This window comes from Hyla sarda, chromosome 12 (genome assembly GCF_029499605.1).
Source record: "Hyla sarda isolate aHylSar1 chromosome 12, aHylSar1.hap1, whole genome shotgun sequence".
Classification (NCBI taxonomy): domain Eukaryota; kingdom Metazoa; phylum Chordata; class Amphibia; order Anura; family Hylidae; genus Hyla; species Hyla sarda.
The window spans coordinates 49486876-49510657 of NC_079200.1; the positions used below are offsets into that span (position 1 = coordinate 49486876).

The window sequence follows — 23782 nt, forward strand, 5'->3', positions numbered from 1 at the left end:
AAAACCCTGAGTCCTTAAGGGGTTAATTGCGGCACGTAAAGTCCACAACTGGAAATGCATCATAGTAAGTGCCGTCCGTTGGTTCACTGCTGCGATCCTGGTTCTTTGCAGCCAGGCTCTCCTTCTCCCCTCTGTCAGCATTTTCCCCCAATGACAGCCGGTTCTATGTGTTTTTTAGCCAAGTATGTATATCCCCTTTGCTTTTAAGTCGCTGGAGTTACCAGCATCCTGGTTGCCATGGCTTGCGCTCTGCCCCCTGGTGATGCGCTGTTATGCATCGCTGGGGTGCGGAGCCTGGGCGGTGTGTGGTCGGGCTCCGCACTCCTGGATCCTCCTCCAAGACGCGCCACTTGTGGACATTTAGGCAGCCAGTTACCTTCCTGACAGCGCTTACTATGATGTATTTCCAATCGCGGACTTTATGTGCCACAATCAGCTGGTAGTGGTTTCCGACTGCCATTGGTACAATGGGTATATATAAATAAGAGAAGTCCCTATGATCACACCCCAGAAGAAGGCTGGAGCAAAACGTTGGGTAGTGTGAGGCTGTGTAAGTTACTTTGTCCACTATGGTTATATGGTTATTACTGTGATGTATTGTGTTTGTGGGTTTGTAATCTTTGTTGTTTGATTCACAGGTGTTCCATTTATTGGTTACTCATTATATTAATCGGTTGTCACTTGTTGGTCAGTACTTTTTAGGTCTGTTTGGGAATCATAACATGCTCTCCCTTTTTTGATATGTTTATACCCTGTGATTCACTAAGCTGCCACTGTTAGCTCTTGTCCACCTGGAACATTATCCATGATTTTTTTTAACATCATTTTAATGATTTTTACCCCTTAACCCCTTAAGGACCGGGCGTTTTTCGGTTTTTGCTCTTTCGTTTTTTCCTCCTTACCTTTAAAAAATCATAACTCTTTAAATTTTGCTCCTAAAAATCTGTTTTATGCCTTATTTTTTGCGCCACCAATTCTACTTTGTAATGACGTCAGTCATTTTACCCAAAAATCGATGGCGAAACGGGGAAAAAAATCATTGTGCGCCAAAATTGAAAAAACACAGCCATTTTGTAACTTTTGGGGGTTTCCGTTTCTAGGTAGTAAATTTTTCGGTAAAAATGACACCTTATCTATATTCTCTAGGTCCATACGGTTAAAATGATACCCTACTTATATAGGTTTGATTTTGTATCACTTCAGAAAAAAATCATAAGTACATGCAGGAAAATTTATACGTTTAAAAATGTCATTTCTGACCCCTATAACTTTTTATTTTTCCGTGTTCAGGGCGCTATGAGGGTTCATTTTTTGCGCCGTGATCTGAATTTTTTCGTCGGTACCATTTTTGCATTGATCTGACTTTTTTATCGCTTTTTATTCATCTTTTCATGATATAAAAAGTGACCAAAAATACACTATTTTGGACTTTGGAATTTTTTGCGTGTACGCCATTGACCTGCGGTTTAATAAGCGGTATATTTTTTTAATTCGGACATTTCCGCACGCGGCGATACCACATATGTTTATTTTTGTTTTTATTTACACAGGTTTTTTTTTTATTATTGGAAATGCCGGGTGATTCAAACTCTTATTAGGGGAAGAGATAATTCAAAGGGTTAATGATTTTTTTACACTTTTCTTTTGCAATATTCTAGCCCCCATAGGGGGCTATAACATTGCATTTACTGATCTTTAACAGTGTTCAATGCATCTCCATAGGGATGCATTGATCAGGGTTTTCGGCTATTGATTGCTCAAGCCTGGATCTCAGGTTTGAAGCATTCAATCGGTGATCGGACTGCAGGAAGAAAGGTAAGAGACCTTCCTCCTGTAGTACAGCTGTTCGGGATGCCGCGGTGAAATTCACCGCGGCGATCCCGAACAGCTCCCTGAGCTAATTGGCACTTTTTACTTTCACTTTTAGCCGCGCGGCTCAGCTTTGAGCGCGCGGCTAAAGGGTTAATAGCGCGCGGCACCGCGATCAGTGCCGCGTGCTATTAGAGGCGGGTCCCGGCTTCACTATGACGCCAGGCCCACCGCGATATGATGCGGGGTCACTGTGGGACCCCGCATTATATCACGGCAGCGGGACCAAGGACGTACTCATATGTCCTTGGTCCTTATGGGGTTAAGGACTCAAGGTTTTTTTGTTTTTGCACTTTCGTTTTTTCCTCCTCACCTTTTAAAAATCATAACCCTTTCAATTTTGCACCTATAGACCCATATAAAGGCTTTTTTTTTTTTTTTTTGTTTGCGCCACCAATTCTGCTTTGTAATGACATCAGACATTTTACCCAAAAATCTATGGCGAAACAAAAAACAAAAAAAATCACTGTGCGACAAAATTGAAATAAAAAAAAATGCCATTTTGTAATTTTTTGGGCTTCCGTTTCTACGCAGTGCATTTTTTGGTAAAAATAACACTTTTTCTTTATTCTGTAGATCCATTCGATAAAAATGATCTACTACCTATATAGGTTTGATTTTGCCTTCTGTAAAAAATCATAACTGCATACACAAAAATGTATACGTTTAAAAATGTCCTCTTCTGAACCCTACAACTTTTTTATGTTACTGCATACAGGGAAGTATGAGGGCTCATTTTTTGCACCGTGATCTGAAGTGTTTATCATACCATTTTTGTTTTGATCTGACTTTTTTATCGCTTTTTAGTCATTTTTTTATGGTATAAAAAGTGACCAAAAATACGCTATTTTGAATTTTTTTACGCATACGCCATTGACCGTGCGGTTTAATTAATTATATATTTTTACGCGGCGATGCCACATATGTTTATATTTATTTTTATTTACACAGTTTTTCTTTTCACTTTTTTTTTCACTTTCTTTTTTTTGCAATGTTATAGCCTCTATAGGGGAGGGAGGAAGTTCTCCCCTGTATGGCTTCAGATGATGTCACGCCTGCTGGGTAACGCCCCTTCCCAGTCTGTGAATCTGACTGAGACTGAGCAGAAAATACAGAGCAATATCAAGGTAGAAAACTAAAAAAATAATAAAAATAAAGGCAGAGGGTTTATCATGATGTGGGCAGTGAACTGGGAGGGTTAAAACATTTAACAAGATCATGAGAGGTACCCTTTAAAGGGATACTCAGGCCCCAAGACATCTTATCCCCTATCCAAAGGATAGGGGATAAGATGTCTGATCGTGAGGGTCCTGCCGCTGGGGACCCCCGCATTCTAGCATGCAGCACCCACCTGTAAGTACTACCGGAAGCACTGGAAGTTCTCAGTCTTTTGCCTTCCGACCATGGGGACAGATTATCATGATGTCATGACTCCGCCCCCATGTGATGTCACGCCCTGCCCCCTTTGTGTATTTGTTTGAAATGTGTTTAAAAAAATAATTTGATGTCTTGTTCCTATAATGCATGTGTTCTTCGGTTTCTATATTCATGCTTTGGGTGATGGGTCTGTTACGGATACTTTTTACGGATATGTTACGGATATTTTTTTAATAGAAGTAATTTACAAATCTGTTTAACTTTCTGGAGTCAGTTGATTTGCAAAACAAAAAATGTTTCCACAGGAGTATGGTGGAAAAGTCAGGAGTTCGCTCCAAACACCCTGAGCTACACCATGACAGACTAGATCTGTCATGTGTTGCGAAAGGGTTAATTTGAGTCCACCTGGCGTATATTAAAGTGTTTGGACATGACTTGGTAAGGTACAGCCCTGTTTATTTAAGGTCTTACAGCTGACAATGCATATCAGAGCAAAACCAAGCCGTGAGACAGGAAGAACTGTAGAGTTAGAAACAGGGGGGGGGATTAATCAAAACCTATGCTGAGGAAGAGTGGTGCGGTTGCCCATGGCAACCAATCAGATTGCTTTCATTTTTTAAGAGACCTGTGAAAAATGAAAGAAGCGATCTCATTGGTTGCCATGGGCAACTGCTCCACTCTTCCTCTACACAGGTTTTGATGAATCCCCCCCAGGATCTGGAGATGGGTTCAAGAAATTTAGCTCCACTGAAATTTCCCAAGAGCACAGTGGCCTCCATAATTCTTAAATAAAAGAAGTCTGGAACAAACAGGGGTCTTCCTTAAAGGGGTATTCCAGGCAAAAACATCTTATCCCCTATCCAAAAAATAGGAGATAAGATGTCTGATCACGGGGGGCCCGCCGCTGGGGCCCCCCGTGATCTCCCTGCAGCAGCCCGCCGGGCTTCCGAGACGGGTACGTGACGTCCCACCACGCCCCCTCCATTAATTTCTATGGGAGGGGGTGTAACGGCCGCAATGCCCCCTTCCATAGACATGAATGGAGGGGGCGTGACCGTCTCGGAAGCCCGGCGGTTTCCGAAACTGCAGATGCAGCTACGCATAGAATGCGGGATGCTGCAGAAGGGGTCACAGCGGCGCCCCCCCCCCCCCTCAATCAGACATCTTATCCCCTATCCTTTCTATAGGGGATAAGATGTTTTTGCCCGGAATACCCCTTTAGGGTGCGTCAAGTTAAGAGTGAGTTTTGGAGGCGGGGCAGTGTGCCGGCGTGTCTGTGACGCGCGGCCCCGCCTCCAAAACTCACTACACACACAGGGCTGCCGCCGGAAAGCCCTGTGTGTATAGTGAGCAAGGGATACGCAGCGTATTTCCCGCTGCTGCCATAAATTTTGCGCAGCGTCAAATACGCTGCGTATACGCCCTGTGGGAATGCACCCTTAAACCATCCACCCCTCCAAACTAAGTAATCAGGGGAGGAGGGCTGTGGTAAGAACCCAATGGTCATTCTAGCTAAGATCCAAAGATCCTCTGTGCAGATGGGAGAAACCTTCAGAACTCACTGCAGCACTCCACAATCTAAGCTTTATGGCACAGTGGCCAGAAAGAAGCCTCTCCTTAGTAAAATACACATGAAAGCCACCTGGAGTTTTCAAATAAGCACCTAAAGGACTCTCCGACTGTGAGAAACAAAATTCTCATGTTTGATGGAACCAAGATTTTGGCCAGGCACTGCTCATTACCTGCCCAATACCATCTCTACAGTGAAACATGCTGGTGGCAGCATCATGCTTTGGGGGTATCAGGGTTAAAGGGGTATTTCTGTAGAAAACAATTTTTTTAAATCAACTGGTCCAGAAAGTTAAACAGATCTGTAAATTACTTCTATTTAAAAATCTTAATCCTTCCAGTACTCATCAGCTGCTGTATAATACAGAGGAAATTCTTTTCAGTCTGACATTTCTCTGCTGACACCTCTGTTCATGTCAGGAACTGTCCAAAGCAGGATAGGTTTGCTATGGGGATTTGCTCCTACTCTAGACAGTTCCTGACATGGACAGAGGTGTCAGCAGAGAGCACTGTGGTCAGACAGAAAAGAAATTCAAAAAGAAAAGAACTTCATCAGCATTTTACAGCAGCTGATAAGTACTGGATTAAGATTTTTAAATAGAATTTACAAATCTGTTTAACTTTCTGGCACATGTTTTAAAAAAAGTTTTCCAGTGGAGTACCCCTTTTAACCCCTTAAGGACCTAGGGTGTATGGATACGCTCTGGCTTTCTGGTACTTAAGGACCCAGGACGTATCCATACGCCCTTGGGAATTTCCCAGACCGGGGTGACTGCTGATATCTATCAGCAGGCACCCCGCACAAATGCCCAGGGGGGTCATCAGACCCCACCATGTCAGCGATCGGCGCAAATCGCAACTGAATTCACACTTGCGATTTGTGCCTATTCCGGGTCATTACAGGTCTATAGTGGCCCGGTGACCCAGAATATAAGGGGGATCGCGGTTGTCTAAGACACCTACGATCCCCCTGAAGGGATAGCAGATCGGGGCGGGGGAGTTAACTTTCGTTTTCCCCGTCCTTCCCACCCACAATAGGCGGGGCAGAACGGGGAAACGAAGGGGACCGAAGATCCACTTACCCGTCCAGAGGCTGCGGGCGACGGTGATCGGTTGAAGAGGACGGCTCCCGGCATCCTACGGAAGCCGGTAAGTTGATCTGGAGGGCTACAGTCTGAGACCACCGTAAAGTGGTCTCTACATTGTAGCCCTCCAGATGTTGCAAAACTACAACTCCCAGCATGCCCAGACAGCTGTTTGGGCATGCTGGAATATGTAGTTTTGCAACATCTGGAGGTCCACAGTTTGTAGATCACTGTGCAGTGGTCTAGAAACTGTAGCCCTCCAGATGTTGCAAAACTGCAAATCCCAGCATACCCAGACAGCAAACAGCTGTCTCGGCATAATGGGAGTTGTAGTTGCATACCTCCAGCTGTTGCATAACTACATCTCCCAGCATGCCCTTCTGTGATCAGTACATGCTGGGAGTTGTAGTTTTGCAACAGCTGGAGGCACACTGGTTGGAAAATACTGAGTTAGGTAAAAGAACCCAACTGAAGGTTTTCCAACCAGTGTGCCTCCAGCTGTTGTAAAAGTACAACTCCCAGCATGCACGGTCTGTCAGTACATGCTGAGAGTTGTAGTTTTGAAACAGCTGGAGGTTTGTCCCCCCCCCCCCCAATGTGAATGTACAGGGTACAGGGTTTACAGTAAGTTTCCAGCTTCAAGTTTGGGCTGCGGCGCAGTGCAAACTCCTAGCGGGAAACTCACCGTAACCAGCCAGTGCGAATGTACCCTAAAAACACTACACTACACTAACACAAAATAAAGGGTAAAACACTACATATACACCCCCTTACACTGTCCCCCCCAATAAAAATGAAAAACGTCTTGTACGGCAGTGTTTCGAAAACGGAGCCTCCAGCTGTTGCAAAACAACAACTCCCAGCATTTCTGGACAGCCACTGACTGTCCAGGCATGCTGGGAATTTAGCAACAGCTGGAGGCATCCTGTTTTGCAATCACTGGCGTAGAATACCCCTATGTCCACCCCTATGCAATCCCTAATTTAGTCCTCAAATGCGCATGTCGCTCTTTCACTTCGGAGCCCTGTCATATTTCAAGGAAACAGTTTAGTGTAACATATGGGGTATTTTGGTACTCTGGAGAAATTGCACTACAAATTTTGGGGGCTTTTACCCCTTATGAAAAGGAAAAGTTGGGGGCTACACCAGCCTGTAAGTGTAAAAAAATAAAAAATTTTACACTAACATGCTGGTGTTGCCCCACACTTTTTATTTTCACAAGAAGTAAAAGGGAAAAAAAGACCCCAAAATTTGTAACGCAATTTTCTCCTGAGTACGGAAATACCCCATATGTGGGCGTAAAATGCTCTGCGGACGCACAACAAGGCTCAGGAGTGAGAGTGCACCATGTACATTTGAGGCCTAAATTGGTGATTTGCACAGGGGTGGCTGATTTTACAGCGGTTCTGACATAAACGCAAAAAGATAAATACCCACATGTGACCCCATTTTGGAAACTACACCCCTCACGGAACGTGGCAAGGGGTATAGTGGGCCTTAACACCCCACAGGTGTTTGACGAATTTTCATTAAAGTTGGATGGGAAAATGAAAAAATAATTTTTTTTCACTAAAATGCTGGTGTTACCCTAAATTTTTCATTTTCACAAGGGAAAATAGGAAAAAAATCCCCCCAAAATTTGTAACCCCATTTCTTCTGAGTAAGAACATACCCCATATGTGAATGTAAAGTGCTCTGCTGGCGCACTACAATGCTCAGAACAGGAGTGCCATTGGGATTTTGGAGAGAAAATTTGTCCGGAATTGAAGGCCACGTGAGTTTACAAAGCCCCCATAGTGCCAGAACAATGGACCCCCACCCCACATGTGACCCCATTTTGGAAACTACACCCCTCACGTAATGTAATAAGGGGTACAGTGAGCATTTACACCCCACAGGTGTCTGACAGATTTTTGGAACAGTGGTCCGTGAAAATGAAAAATTAAATGTTTCATTTGCACAGCCCACTGTTCCAAAGATCTGTCAAATATTTGCCAGTGGGGTGCAAATATTCACCCCTTATTAAATTCTGTGAGGGGTGTAGTTTCCAAAATGGGGTCACATATGGGGGGGGGGTCCATTGTTCTGGCACCACGGGGGACTTTGTAAACGCACATGGACCCTGACTACCATTACAAATGTATTCTCTTTCCAAAAGCTCAATGGCGCTCCTCCTCGTCTGAGCATTGTAGTTCGCAACCAGAGCACTTGACGTCCACACATGGGGTATTTCCATACTCAGAAGAAATGGGATTACAAATTTTGGGGGTCATTTTCTCCTATTACCTCTTAAAATTTAGGGAAAAAACTGCATTTTAGTAAAAAAAAAAAAATGTTTTCATTTACACATCCAAATTTAACAAAAAGTCTGTCAAACACCTGTGGGTAGTTAAGGCTCACTGTGCCCCTTGTTACGTTCCTTAAGGGGTATAGTTTCCAAAATGGTATGCCATGTGGGTATTTTTTGCTGTTCTGGCACCATAGGGGCTTCCTAAATGCGACATGCCCCCCAAAAACCATTTGAGCAAAATTTGCTTTCAAAAAGCCAAATGTGACTCCTTCTCTTCTGAGCATTGTAGTTCGCCCGCAGAGCATTTTACGTCCTAACATGGGGTATATCCATACTCAAAAGAGATGGGGTTACAAATTTTGGGGGGCATTTCTTCCCATTACCCTATGTAAAAATGGTAAATTTGGGGAAAAAACTGCACTTAAGTGAAATTTTTTTTCCATTTACATATCCGACTTTAACGAAAAGTCGTCAAACACCTGTGGGGTGTTAAGGCTAACTGGACCCCTTGTTACATGCCTTGAGGGGTGTAGTTTCCAAAATGTTATGCCATGTGTTTTTTTTTTCTGTTCTGGCACCATAGGGGCTTTCTAAATGTGACATGCCCCGCAAAAACCATTTCAGCAAAATTCACTCTCCAAAATCCCATTGTCGTTCCTTCCCTTCTGAGCCCTCTACTGCGTCCGCCGAACACTTGACATACACATATGAGGTATTTCCTTACTCGAGAGAAATTGGGTTACAAATTTGGGGGGGGGGCTTTTTCTCCTATTACCACTTGTAAAAATTCAAAAACTGGGTCTACAAGAACATGCGAGTATAAAAAATGAAGATTTTGAATTTTCTCCTTCACTTTGCTGCTATTCCTGTGAAACATCTAAAGGGTTAACAAACTTACTGAATGTCATTTTGGATACATTGAGGGGTGCATTTTTTATAATGGGGTCATTTATGGGGTATTTCTAATATGAAGGCCCTTCTAATCCACTTCAAAACTGAACTGGTCCCTGAAAAATTCCAATTTTGAAAATGTTGTAAAAAATTGGAAAATTGCTGCTGAACTTTGAAGCCCTCTGATGTCTTCCAAAAGTAAAAACATGTTGTCACGATTCGGCTGGCTGGAGGTGGATCCTCTCTGCCAGTGAGGGATTGGCGTGGACCGTGTCGGTGGACCGGTTCTAAGTTGCTACTGGTATTCACCAGAGCCCGCCGCAAAGCGGGATGGTCTTGCAGCGGCGGTAGCAACCAGGTCGTATCCACCGGCAACGGCTCAACCTCTCTGACTGCTGAGATAAGCGCGGTACAAGGGAGTAGACAAGAGCAAAGTCAGACGTAGCAGAAGGTCAGGGCAGGCAGCAAGGATCGTAGTCAGGGGCAACAGCAGGAGGTCTGGAACACAGGCTAGGAACACACAAGGAAACGCTTTCACTGGCACAATGGCAACAGGATCCGGCGATGGAGTGCAGGGGAAGTGAGGTATAAGTAGGGAAGTGCACAGGTGAAGGTACTGATTAAAACCTCATGCGCTAATCAGTGGCGCACCGGCCCTTTAAATCGCAAAGACCCGGCGCGCGCGCCCTAAGGAGCGGGGCCGCGCGCACCGGGACAGCACAGACGGGGAACGGGTCTGGTAAGGGAATCGGGATGCACATCGCGAGCGGGCGCGTCCCGCATCGCGAATCGCATCCCGGCTGGGAACATTATCACAGTGCACCCGGTCGGCAGGTCTGACCGGGGCGCTGTGAATAAGAGAACGCTGTGAGCGCTCCGGGGAGGAGCGGGGACCCGGAGCGCTCGGCGTAACAGTACCCCCCCCTTGGGTCTCCCCCTCTTTTTGGAACCTGAGAACCTAAGGATAAGACTCTTGTCCAGGATGTTGTCCTCAGGTTCCCATGATCTCTCCTCTGGGCCGCAATTCTCCCAGTAAACCAAAAATAATTTTTTACATCTGACCGTCTTGGATGCCAGAATTTCCTTCACCGAAAAAACGTCAGAGGACCCGGAAACTGGAGTGGGAGAAACAACTTTGGGAGAGAAGCGGTTAAGGATGAGTGGTTTAAGGAGAGAGACATGGAAAGCATTGGGAATAGGGAGAGAAGGAGGAAGAAGGAGTTTATAAGAGACAGGGTTGATCTGTCACTTGATTTTGAAAGGACCAAGATAACGTGGTCCCAGTTTATAACTGGGGACACGAAAGCGGACCTACTTGGCGGAGAGCCATACTTTATCTCCGGGAGAAAAAATGGGGGGAATTCTTCTTTTCTTATCGGCATGTTTTTTCATCCGGGATGAAGCCTGTAAAAGAGAATTTTGAGTCTCTTTCCATATGGTGGAGAGGTCCCGAGTCACTTCATCAACAGCGAGCAAACCAGAGGGCATGGGAGTGGGGAAGGGGGGAAGAGGGTGACGGCCGTACACCACGAAGAATGGGGATTTAGCGGAGGATTTGGAGACTCTGAAATTGTACGAGAATTCGGCCCATGGTAGAAGATCTGCCCAGTCGTCCTGGCGGGAAGAAACAAAATGTCGCAAATAGTCACCCAGAACCAGATTAATTCTTTCTACTTGCCCATTGGATTGGGGATGATAAGAAGATGAGAAGTTTAATTTGATTTTGAGCTGATTACAGAGGGCCCTCCAGAATTTAGACACAAATTGAACGCCTCTATCCGAGACGATATGCGCGGGCAACCCGTGAAGGCGAAAAATGTGTATAAAAAATTGCTTCGCCAACTGAGGCGCCGAAGGAAGACCTGGAAGAGGGATAAAGTGTGCCATCTTGGAGAATCGATCAACGACCACCCAAACAACTGTGTTGCCATGGGATAAAGGTAAGTCAGTAATATAGTCCATACCAATCTGAGACCATGGTTGTTCAGGAACAGGCAGAGGATGGAGGAGACCAGCAGGCTTCTGGCGAGGGGTCTTGTCCCGGACACAGACTGTACAAGCCCGCACGAAATCAACAATGTCAGTTTCCAGGGTAGGCCACCAATAAAATTGAGAGATGAGTTGGATGGATTTTTTGATGCCAGCATGGCCTGCGAGGTGAGAGGAGTGTCCCCACTTGAGAATCCTGAGGCTCTGGCGTGGAGAGACGAAGGTTTTCCCTGGAGGAGTTTGTCTGATGGAAGCTGGAGAAGTGGAGATCAGACAGTCCGGAGGAATAATATGTTGCGGGGAAGCTTCCACTTCAGAGGCATCTGATGAACGAGAGAGGGCATCAGCCCTAATGTTCTTGTCAGCAGGGCGAAAATGAATTTCAAAGTTAAAACGGGCAAAGAACAACGACCACCTAGCCTGGCGAGGGTTCATCCGTTGGGCAGACTGAAGATAAGAGAGATTCTTGTGGTCAGTGTATATAATAACTGGATATTTGGATCCCTCCAGCAGGTGCCTCCATTCCTCAAGTGACAATTTTATGGCCAGTAGTTCTCGATCACCAATGAAGTCGTTTTTCTCCGCCGGAGAGAAGGTCCTAGAAAAAAAAACACAAGTAACAGCATGCCCGGAAGAATTTTTTTGTAGGAGTTTTGCTCCAGCTCCCACCGAGGAGGCGTCTACCTCCAATGAGAAGGGTTTAGATGGGTCAGGTCTGGAGAGTACGGGAGCAGAAGAAAAGGCAGTCTTGAGATGTTTGAATGCGTCTTCCGCTTGAGGAGGCCAGGACTTAGGGTTGGCGTTTTTCTTGGTTAGGGCCACGATAGGAGCCACAATAGTGGAAAAGTGTGGGATAAATTGTCTGTAATAATTGGCAAACCCCAAAAAACGTTGGATAGCACGGAGTCCGGAGGGGCGTGGCCAATCCAATACGGCAGATAGTTTATCTGGGTCCATTTGTAGTCCCTGGCCAGAGACTAAGTATCCTAGGAAGGGAAGAGACTGACATTCAAAGAGACATTTTTCCATTTTGGCATATAATTGATTGTCCCGAAGTCTCTGAAGAACCATGCGGACATGCTGGCGGTGTTCTTCTAGGTTAGCAGAAAAAATCAGAATATCGTCTAGGTAAACCACAACACAGGTATATAGAAGATCACGAAAAATTTCATTTACAAAGTCTTGGAAGACGGCAGGGGCGTTTCACAGGCCAAAGGGCATGACCAGATATTCAAAGTGTCCATCTCTGGTGTTAAATGCAGTCTTCCACTCGTCCCCCTCCCTGATGCGGATGAGATTATATGCACCTCTTAAGTCCAGCTTGGTAAAGATGTGGGCGCCTCGTAGGCGGTCAAAGAGTTCCGAGATAAGAGGTAGGGGATAGCGTTTTTTTACAGTGATTTTATTAAGTCCGCGGTAATCAATGCAAGGGCGTAGGGAGCCGTCTTTTTTTGAAACGAAAAAAAATCCAGCTCCGGCAGGAGAGGAGGACTTGCGGATAAACCCCTTTTTTTAATTCTCTTGGATGTACTCCGACATGGCTTGAGTTTCCGGAGCAGACAGAGGATAGATTCTGCCCCGGGGTGGAGTAGTACCAGGGAGGAGGTCAATAGGACAGTCATAAGGCCTGTGAGAAGGCAAAGTCTCTGCTTGTTTTTGCAAAAAACATCAGCATAATCCAGATAGGCCTTGGGGAGACCAGATAACGGGGGAACCACATGGTCTTGACTGACAGTACAGGGAGCAGGCTTAAGACAGTCCTTGTGGCAAGAAGTACCCCAGTTCTTGATTTCCCCGGTGGTCCAATCAAGGGTTGGGGAATGGCGTTGAAGCCACGGTAATCCAAGAAGAATTTCTGAAGTGCAGTTAGAGAGGACCAGAAATTAAATTTTTTCGTGATGGGGTCCGATGCACATTAAGAGGGGTTCCGTGCGGTAACGCACAGTACAGTCCAATCTTTCACCATTAACTGAGGCGATGTAGAGGGGTCTGGCGAGACTGGTTACCGGGATGTTGAACCTGTTGATGAAAGAGGCCAAAATAAAATTTCCTGCAGATCCGGAATCCAAGAAGGCCATAGCTGAGAAGGAGAAGGTAGAAGAAGAAATCCGCACAGGCACAGTAAGACGTGGAGAAGCAGAGTTCACATCAAGAGCTGTCTCACCTTTGTGCAGAGTCAGCGTGCATCTTTCCTGGCGTGGAGGTCGGATAGGACAATCCTTCAAGAAATGTTCGGTACTGGCACAGTACAGGCAAAGGTTCTCCATGCGGCGTCGTGTCCTCTCTTGAGGTGTCAAGCGAGACCGGTCAACTTGCATAGCCTCCACGGCGGAAGGCACAGAAACGGATTGCAGTGGACCAGAGGAGAGAGGAGCCGGGGAGAGAAACCGCTTCGTGCGAACAAAGTCCATATCCTGGCGGAGCTCCTGACGCCTTTCGGAAAAACGCATGTCAATGCGGGTGGCAAGATGAATAAGTTCATGCAGGTTAGCAGGGATTTCTCGTGCGGCCAGCACATCTTTAATGTTACTGGATAGGCCTTTTTTAAAGGTCACGCAGAGGGCCTCGTTATTCCAGGACAATTCGGAGGCGAGAGTACGGAATTGGATGGCGTACTCGCCAACAGAAGAATTACCCTGGACCAGGTTCAGCAGGGCAGTCTCGGCAGAAGAGACTCGGGCAGGTTCCTCAAAGACACTTCGAATCTCCATGAAGAAAGAGTGTACAGAGGCAGTGACAGGATCATTGCGGTCCCAGAGCGGTGTGGCCCATGACAGGGCTTTCCCAGACAGAAGGCTGACTACGAAAGCCACCTTTGACCTTTCAGTTGCAAACTGGTCCGACATCATCTCCAAATGCAGGGAACATTGCGAAAGAAAACCACGGCAAAATTTAGAGTCCCCATCAAATTTATCCGGCAAAGATAATCGGAGGCTGGAAGCGGCCACTCGCTGCAGAGGAGGTGCAGGAGCTGGCGGAGGAGATGATTGTTGAAGCTGTGGTAGTAGCTGCTGTAGCATCACGGTCAGTTGAGACAGCTGGTGGCCTTGTTGCGCTATCTGTTGCGACAACTGGCAGCGGGACCTCAGCGGGATCCATGGCCGGATCTACTGTCACGATTCGGCTGGCTGGAGGTGGATCCTCTGTGCCAGAGAGGGATTGGCGTGGACCGTGTCGGTGGACCGGTTCTAAGTTGCTACTGGTATTCACCAGAGCCCGCAAAGCGGGATGGTCTTGCAGCGGCGGTAGCAACCAGGTCGTATCCACCGGCAACGGCTCAACCTCTCTGACTGCTGAGATAGGCGCGGTACAAGGGAGTAGACAAGAGCAGGGTCGGACATAGCAGAAGGTCAGGGCAGGCAGCAAGGATCGTAGTCAGGGGCAACGGCAGGAGGTCTGGAACACAGGCTAGGAACACACAAGGAAACGCTTTCACTGGCACAATGGCAACAAGATCCGGCGAGGGAGTGCAGGGGAAGTGAGGTATAAGTAGGGAAGTGCACAGGTGAAGGTACTGATTAAAACCTCATGCGCTAATCAGTGGCGCACCGGCCCTTTAAATCGCAAAGACCCGGCTGGCGCGCGCCCTAAGGAGCGCACAGACGGGGAACGGGTCTGGTAAGGGAATCGGGATGCGCATCGCGAGCAGGCGCATCCCGCATCGCGAATCGCATCCCGGCTGGGAACATTATCGCAGCGCACGCTGTGAGCGCTCCGGGGAGGAGCGGGGACCCGGAGCGCTCGGCGTAACACATGTCAACTTTATGATGCAAACATAAAGTAGACATATTGGCCCTGATTTATCAATCTGTCTGAGACAGAAACTGGAGTGATTTTTCCAAGCAACCAATCACAGCTCATGTTTTATATTTTAGGGAGCTCTGGTAAAATGAAAGCTGAGCAGTGATAGGTTGCTTGGGAAAATCACTCCAGTTTCTGTCTCAGACAGATTGATAAATCAGGTCCATTGTGTATGTGGATCAATGTATAATTTATTTGGAATATCCATTTTCCTTATAAGCAGAGAGCTTCAAAGTTTAAAAAAAATGCAACATTTTAAATTTTTTCATCAAATTTTGGAATTTTGGAAGAAATGAAACAAGTATCGACAAAATTTTACCACTAACATAAAGTAGAATATGTCACGAAAAATGAAAGGTGAAAGCATCCCAGAGTTATTAATGCTTGAAGTGACAGTGGTCAGATGTTCAAAAAATGGCCAGGTCGTTAAGGTATATTTTTGGGCTGGGTCCTTAAGGGGTTAAGGAAAAGCTAAATCAAGAAATGTGCTGAGATATTCCTAATGGAAACCTGATCCTGAATGTTCTGGACCTTAGACTGAGCTGAGGTTCACCTTCCAACAAGACAATGATCCTAAGCACACAACCAGGACGAAAAAAAAATTCTTTGATGGCCCAGAGACCTGGAGAGACCGGAAAATGGCTTTCAACATTAGTCCCCATCCAACCTGACAGAGCTTGAGAGGATCTGCAGAAAAGAATGGAAGAAAATCCCCAAATCCAGGACTGCAAACCTTGTAGCATTATCACCAAGAAGACTGAAGGCTGTAATCACTGCCAAAGGTGCTTCAACTAAGTACTAAGGGTCTGAATACTTATGTCACTGCAATATTTTAGTTTTTCCTTATCAACGAATTAGCAAAGATTTCTAACATTCTGTTTTCACTTTGTCATTTTTGGGTGCAGAATGATGGGGAAAACTTTTTGTTTTCTTCTTATTTTAGCACAAGGCAGCAACATAACAAAATGTGAAAAAATTGAAAGGGTATGAAGACTTTCTGAATGCATTGTTTACGTTGGCATCCAATTTTGACAGATTGCTGACGTATACTGTATGTCCAGCGTATTGCACAATCATGCTGTGTGCCCAGCCTAATCCTCAATATTACATCCCCAACACAGTAGCTAAGTAGATGTGATATATAAGATAAGGGGTGGATTGCTATGGTGAATTAGTGCTGTATTGAACTGTGGTGTCCCGGTACAGGACATGGTCCTGTACCCTTCCTGGGTCCCCTCAGGAAGAGTCCCTGCAGTCCATAGGGCTCTCCTGCAGGGCTTCCCCCCTTTCTCATCTGTTACTGCTTCATATAAATGCATTGTAAATGTATTGTGCATATTGTTCAGTGCATATAAAGTTTGTACAAATGTATCAAATGTATATGACCTTCCTGGATCATGTGATGTACTGTCATGTGATGTACCCAGAGTGCCATGGGTACAGGACCTACAGGCTTTGCAACCAATGAGCTTTAGTCCAGCCTCCCTAGTATATAAGGGGCTTTGGTCTCTCAGTTAGCTCTCTTGCTCTCTTCCTGCTGGACACTAAAGAAGCACAATCTCAGCATATACTATCTAAATTCATCTCCGCTAGGCCAAGGCCTAAAGAACCTGCAGCCACTTCAAAACGGGAGTTATCAAGATCTTTCTATAATTCTAGTGACTACTACTCAACTCAAGTATACAATTAGTAGCACAGTGGCCTGCATAAATCTCAATACTACAAGTCCCAGCAAGCCTGTGAGGTATCCTGCATCCTGGTTGCCTCTAGAGAAACTGCATAACTGTAAAGACTGTTCCATAAGAAGTTTAAGTAAAAGTTCCAGTTATTTGCACAATTCCTGCTGTGGACATTCCTTTATTGCCTGCCGCTTCTGGGTTGGTTGTTTGCAGGGCCTTATACAGAAAACAACCACATCCTGGCGTCACAACAAATCAGGGGTTAATAATAGGGATCGACCGATATCGTTTTTTTAAGGCCGATACCGATAATCGGTGGAGGTTAGGGCCGATAGCCAATAACTTATACCGATATTCCGGTATAAGTTATCGGCTATTTATCCCCCCTCGACACCGCTGCAGGTCACAGATTTAAAGCGGGCGCTTTAATTCAATGCACTGCAGTGGCTTTTGCGGTGCCATAGGCCGCTGCCGCCACCCGCTTCTCTCCCCTACCTGTCAGGGTGGTCCTGGCCATCCATCCTTCCTTCCTGTAGTGTCCGGCGGCATTCCGGGTGGAGGGTGCACCAGTCCGGGCTGTCCTTCTTCTCCGGCGGTCATCTTCTCCACTCCGGGCAGGCTCCGGCCTAGCACGCTGCATAGACGCTGCTGCGCAGTGACGCCCGTGCGCAGCGACGCACCTGACGTCACGGCGTCTATGCAGCGTACTAGGCCGGAGCCTGCCCGGAGTGGAGAAGAGGACCCCAGGAGAAGGACAGCCCGTACCGGTGCACCCTCCACCCGGATGGCGCCGGACACTACAGGAAGGAAGGAAGGAAGGATGGATGGATGGCCTGGACCACCCCCATTACGGGTAAGTTTATTTTTTTTTTTTTATTGACTTGGAGGGTGGGGGAGGGGCCCGACCGGTATAGTGCTATGGGCAAAAATCCATACCGATATATCGTCCAGCACTACGGTGGGGGTGGGTCGGGGGGGCAGTCGCGGTGCGGTGCGGTGGGTCGGGGTGGGCAGTCGCTATGCGGGGGGGGGGCGGTGCGGGGGGCGGGTCATTATCGGCTTATCGGCAAGGTAATTGCCGATACGATAATGCCCAAAATCGTGATTATCGGCCGATAATATCGGCCATACAGATAATCGGTCGATCCCTAGTTAATAACACCTTACCCCACAGGGTTAATACCACCAGACCCTGCTACACCATTGCAACACCCCAGACAAAACAGAACGATGTATATAAATAGAATAGAGATTAATAGAAGAGCTGTCCGGTCCCTAAACTTGTTGTTGATGGATTATGCTGAGGCCTAGTTAGGGCACGATGGATTGTTTTGTACAATATTGCTCCGTTGCTTGTCTGAGTCTCTGTGGGTATAGAGATCACTGATGTATTGTCCAAGTCATGCTCTGGCTGGGAAGGGGTGTCACTGACATTGTGATGTGAAATGTGCCATGTACCTGCAGAACACAGACTGTCTGCGGTGGGAATGAAGGATTATAGAGCGGTGAACACTGTGCACGGTCTTCTGTGGGACATACCACACATACAACAAATAGAGAACCCCCATATAGTTCTACTGATGCCAACTATAGTATGTGAATAACACATAATACTTTAGTCAGGGGCCAAGGCTAATAAACCAGCAGGGCCCGCACTTCCCTGTAAGCACAGTGGCCCTGATTTACTAAGAGTGAAATGTAGTTTTCTTTGTGGGTTTTAATCCCCTACAGGTTTTTTTCCATGGTATTTAAAATGTCCTACATTTTGTACTTTTCCCTACATTTTGCTTTTTTTTTTTTTTTTACACATGATCTGATCTGTAGGGTTTTCCTACACATTTTCTGTGGAAACCTTAGTAATGTGTTTTATAAAAAAAAAAAAATGTATTATAATTTTTTTTATTATAATTTTTTTAGTAGTGTTCATATATATATATATATATATATATATATATATATATATATATATATATATATATAACAAAAATCCAATGGGAAGCAAACAGCGGCACTCCAGCAGTTTCAAGACGAAGAAAATTCCTTTATTCACCCATATAGCGCTACGTTTCGACCCACTCAATGGAGTAGGTCGAAACGTAGCACCATATGGGTGAATAAAGGAATTTTCTTCTTGAAACTGCTGGAGTGCCGCTGTTTGCTTCCCAATGGATTTTTGTTGTTCATTATACCTGTGGTTGAGGTTGGAGCTGGCTGAGCACCCACATTGATACTTTATAGGCTTGAAGCCTTGTCACGGTGCTCCTTCATCATATTATCTACTGGATATATATATATATATATATATATATATATATATATATATATATATATATATATATAAATTCTCCCCCACCCTCCCCCTTCTTTTCCCCCCTCCTTTATTTTACTTTTTTTTTTCTTTCTTTCTGTGATTCTTCATTGCATAGTTTTACATGTATGCTAATCTGTGATTATATTCTGATGGAATATATTCATTTTTTTCATTTAGACTACTATGTGCAGCCAATTATAATCCAGTTTCCAGGTTTTTTGTCACTGGGCGAAATTTTCCATGTTTTGTATATGGTTTTAAATTTGCAATGTCATAGACACATGACCAGTTATAATTCCTATTTAAACTCTCTTTGTATGTGTATTTGCTATACCATGATTAAGGGTCCAGTTTGATCCAAAACGCGTTGGCTTCCTTTGTATATCCATGTGATCCTGTTTCATCCTACATGCTGCGCTGGACATCTTGTCTTGCCGTGCTACTCTATTGGGCCTGGAATCGCTGCCAGCCAGTCCGGACGCAAGTGATTGGATTTAGCAGTGGAGAGCTGTCAGCACCTTTTATTCTTAGTAAATATGTTGTTTTTTTGTGAAAATGTTGGGGGCACACCCCTTTTTGGTAGTCACGCCCCTTTTCCAGACAACAACGCCCCTTTTTCAGGTTTTCTCAGCAAAATGGAGTGTTGGTTGGTTTTTTTTCAATTCTGGCGCACAACCCAACAAAACATGTCAGTGTACAATAGTAAATCAGGGCCATAATCTTTCAATATTTCAATATTCATTTCACGTGGTCCAAGCATTTACACTTGTATTCGAAAAATGGTCTACGTTTCATAGGCAATGATGGGCAAAAATGGATCCCCCTCCCCAGGCACTCACCAAATGAATAGCATGGGCCTAAAATGGCTCACAGAGGTCATGTTATTTCTCCTGCATGAGACTGGCCCACCCAATCTGTAGACTGTTATGTGTAGGAGCAATATAACATGATTTTTACATTGCATTAAAATTACAGTGGGGCAAAAAAGTATTTATCCAGCCACCAATTGTGCAAGTCATCCCACTTAAAAAGATGAGACATCATCATCATAGGTATACCTCAACTATGAGAGACATAATGAGAAAAAAAAATCCATAAAATCACATTGTCAATCACACTGTCTGATCTTTAAAGAATTTATTTGCAAATTATGGTGGAAAATAAGTATTTGGTCAATAACAAAAGTTAATCTCAATACTTTGTTATATTCCCTTTCTTGGCAATGACTGAGGTCAAACGCTTTCTGTAAGTTATCACAAGGTTTTCACACACTGTTGCTGGTATTTTGGCCAATTCCTCCATGCAGATCTCCTCTAGAGCAGTGATGTTTTGGGTCTGTCACTGGGCAACACAGACTTTTTCCGTCCAAAGGTTTTCTATGGGGTTGAGATCTGGAGACTGGCTAGGCCAGCTCTCTGCAGGTCATTCACTAGGTCCCCCGTGTGGTTCTGGGATTTTTGATCACCTTTCTTGTGATCATTTTGACACCACGGGGTGAGATCTTGCGTGGAGCCCCAGATTGGGGGAGATTATCAGTGGTCTTGTATTTCTTGGATTTCTTCACACCAAGCTGCTTGCCTATTGCAGATTCAGTCTTCCCAGCCTGGTGCAGGTCTACGATTTTGTTTCTGGTGTCCTTCAACAGCTCTATGGTCTTGGCCATAGTGGAGTTTGGAGTGTGACTGTTTGAGGTTGTGGACAGGTGTCTTTTATACTGATAACAAGTTCAAACAGGGGCCATTAATACAGTAACGACAGAGGAGACTCTTAAAGAAGTTACAGCTCTGTAGGAGCCAGAAATCTTGCTTGCTTGTAGGTGACCAAATACTTATTTTCCACCATCATTTGCAAATAAATTCTTTAAAAATCAGACAATGTGATTTTATGGATTTTTTTTCTCATTATGTCTCTCATAGTTGTGGTATACCTATGATGGAAATTATAGGCCTTGTCTCATTTTTTAAAGTGGGAGAACTTGCACAATTGGTAGCTGACCAAATCATTTTTTGCCCCACTGTATGTTATATCCCCCCTCACTTCCATTTAGTTCTGATCACATAATTGTATGGGCAACCGATATTCGAATGGAGAATATACCTCTTGTTGTGTCTAACTGTGAATAGTCTATAGCAGTTTTCCAACTCCCTCAAGCCCTAAAACATCTTTCCTCTTTTACTGTAGGTGGATACTGATGATGTAATCACCAAAGATGAACAAATATTCCTGCTGGCACAAGCAATGCGTCGCTGTCAGGCTGAGATCATGGCTCACAAATCCAAATGGAAACAGCAGCCTTCAAATGGTGAATAGTTTTATAGATAGTAACGTTTCTCAATGTCTTTAAAGGGGTACTCCTGCGCTTAGACATCTTATCCCCTATCCAAAGGATAGGGGATAAGATGCCTGATCACGGGGGTCCTGCCGCTGGGGACTGATATCACTGGAGACTTAAAAAGTGTAAAATAAAAAAAAGCTTTTTAAAATATAACATTAATGATTCCACATGTGAATGGTGCTAACGTAAGAAAAAAAATGACTGCCAGAATTGATGATTTTTGGTCACATCATGAGAGAAAAATAAATAAAAAGTGATCAAAACAAATATGGTACCAATAAAAAAAAAAAAAAAAATAAACTACAGATCACGGTGCAAAAAAATTAGCCATCAAACAGCCCTGTATATGGAAAAATAAGATATACAGTATGTTCTCTGAATAGAGCAGTTTTGAACATGAATATTTTGTTAAAAATAGTTAGACTTTTTTTTTAAGTAGTGCAATAGTCGATAAGCATTTAAACATGGGTATCGTTTTTATCTTATTGACCCACAAATAAAGATGTCTGTTTTACCAAAAAGTGCACTGTGTAAAATAAAAACCATCCAAAAGTAGCAAAATTGCGTTTTTTTCCCACCACAAATAATATATACTATATATATTGTGACGATCCGTCTTGGGGATTAGCTCTGGGATCGTCCTGGACCACGCCACAGGATGCGTTTCTTCTCAATAAATCAGCAAACAAACGCTTATAATGCAAATCTGGCACCTTGCCAGTTTTATTAGACAGGTTGCAGGGAAAGAAATAAACAAAAAGCAGGAACAAAACAAAATCCTAGACCGTCTGGTCACTGACTAAACAGATCAGCTTGTCCTGACTAACAACCGCTGAGCTTCCCTCAGCCGGTTAAACATATGTCCCCTGCAACCTTCTACTCGCAATTCATGTCACTCTCTTTGAGCCACTCATAGCTCGGGCTGTGTACTCCTCAGCAGGCTCTGTCTCTTCCCTACAGCCCACATGCTGTCTCCTAGGAAGAGCCCACATTAGACTGAGTCTCCATCTCATATACACACCTCCCTTTCCCTCCTGCCTTATTACTTAAGAAGCAGGTGAGAGCTTCTGCAGGGTGAGCCAAGGAAATACACCCTTTCCTTGCCACACTGCCACAATATATATATATATATATATATATATATATATATATATATATAAACAAGGTAGAGCCGCTCACCACTCCTACGTCTACTGCACGTCCTCATGCTACGGACACCGATACCACTCCCGGCTCAATAGAAACCACAAAAGAAGACGTCCGGCACTCAGGGACTAGCAGGTAAAACTTATAGATGGCTTTATTCAAAATGCTGTAGGCAGGACAAATCTGACGCGTTTCGCACGCATGCGTGCGAAACGCATCAGATTTTGTCCTGCCTACAGCGTTTTGAATAAAGCCATCTACAAGTTTTACCTGCTACTACCTGAGTGCCGGACGTCTTCTTTTGTGATATATATATATATATATATATATATATATATATTTATTCATTTATTTTTTGCAGTACATTTTTTGGTAAGAACAAAAACAAGCCCTCATATGGATGAAAAGAAAAGTTATGCCATAGAAAAATGTTACTATTACGCACAATGGAGATTTATAAAGTCAAGTGAAGAGGTAGTCTTTTTGATTATATACAACATCTTGATTAAGACCAAAATCAAAATTTAAACGTACAAAATATTGTAAGGAGGAATTGGGTATTTTTGAATCAAAACACTGGGATAGATTCTATAGTAACATCAGCAAGGTAGCAGTACATATAAACCAGGTACATTTTATCCATAGACTCTATTATACACCACGCGTGTGGAATAAAATGTATCATAGTGTGGCCCTGCAAGCCACAGTGTTTATGTAACTCCCCAGTGGGGCACTTCCCTGCTTAGGCTGCTTTCGGATTTCCTGATGAACAGGCTAGGAGTGGATGAAAAAAGTAAAAAAAAAATGAGATGGACAACCCCTTTAAGTATTGGTGCTCTGAAAAGACACCTGAAGACCTAAAAGATCATGGATCCAACAAGTTAAAGGGGTAGTCCAGTGGTGAAAAACTTATCCCCTATCCTATGGATAGGGGATAAGTTTGAGATCGCGGGGGGTCCGACCGCTGGGGCCCCCTGCGATCTCTCTGTACAGGGCCCCGGCTCTCCGGCCAGATAGCGGGTGTCGACCCCCGCGCGAAGCGGCGGCCGACACGCCCCCTCAATACATCTCATTGGCAGAGCCGGAGATTGCCGAAGGCAGCGCTTCGGCTCTGCCATAGAGTTGTATTGAGGGGGCGTGTCGGCCTCCGCTTCATGCGGGGGTCGACACGCCCCCTTCCCGCGGGCTGTCGGGGCTCCGTACAGGAGATTGCAGGGGGCCCCAGCAGTCGGACCCCCCGCGATCTGCAACTTATCCCCTATCCTTAAGATAGGGGATAAGTTGTTCACCACTGAGTCACCACTGGACTACTCCTTTAACGCTATGATTGTATATAAGAGGCTTTATAATCACTCTTAAAATGTACAAAATAATAGGTAAACACTGGGGAAAATGGCATGATTGTTTTCCATATAGTAATCAAGACCGGTCTTATTAATT

The 23782-nt window shown here is 44.8% G+C and overlaps 1 protein-coding gene across 2 annotated transcripts in view; it reads left to right on the forward strand.

Annotated features, from left to right (window-relative positions):
• LOC130296739 (parathyroid hormone/parathyroid hormone-related peptide receptor-like) overlaps positions 1-23782 on the forward strand; it is a 64969-nt gene that overhangs the window by 14144 nt on the left and 27043 nt on the right. Inside the window, exons 1-2 of one of the 2 annotated variants that reach the window (XM_056548605.1) lie at positions 2876-2996; positions 21043-21163. In XM_056548605.1, the coding sequence (XP_056404580.1) occupies positions 2913-2996; positions 21043-21163 (205 nt within the window). In that variant the 5' untranslated portion in view covers positions 2876-2912. Of the gene's footprint in view, positions 1-2875; positions 2997-21042; positions 21164-23782 lie in introns of those variants that run through there. The other variant, XM_056548606.1, reaches the window with a different exon arrangement.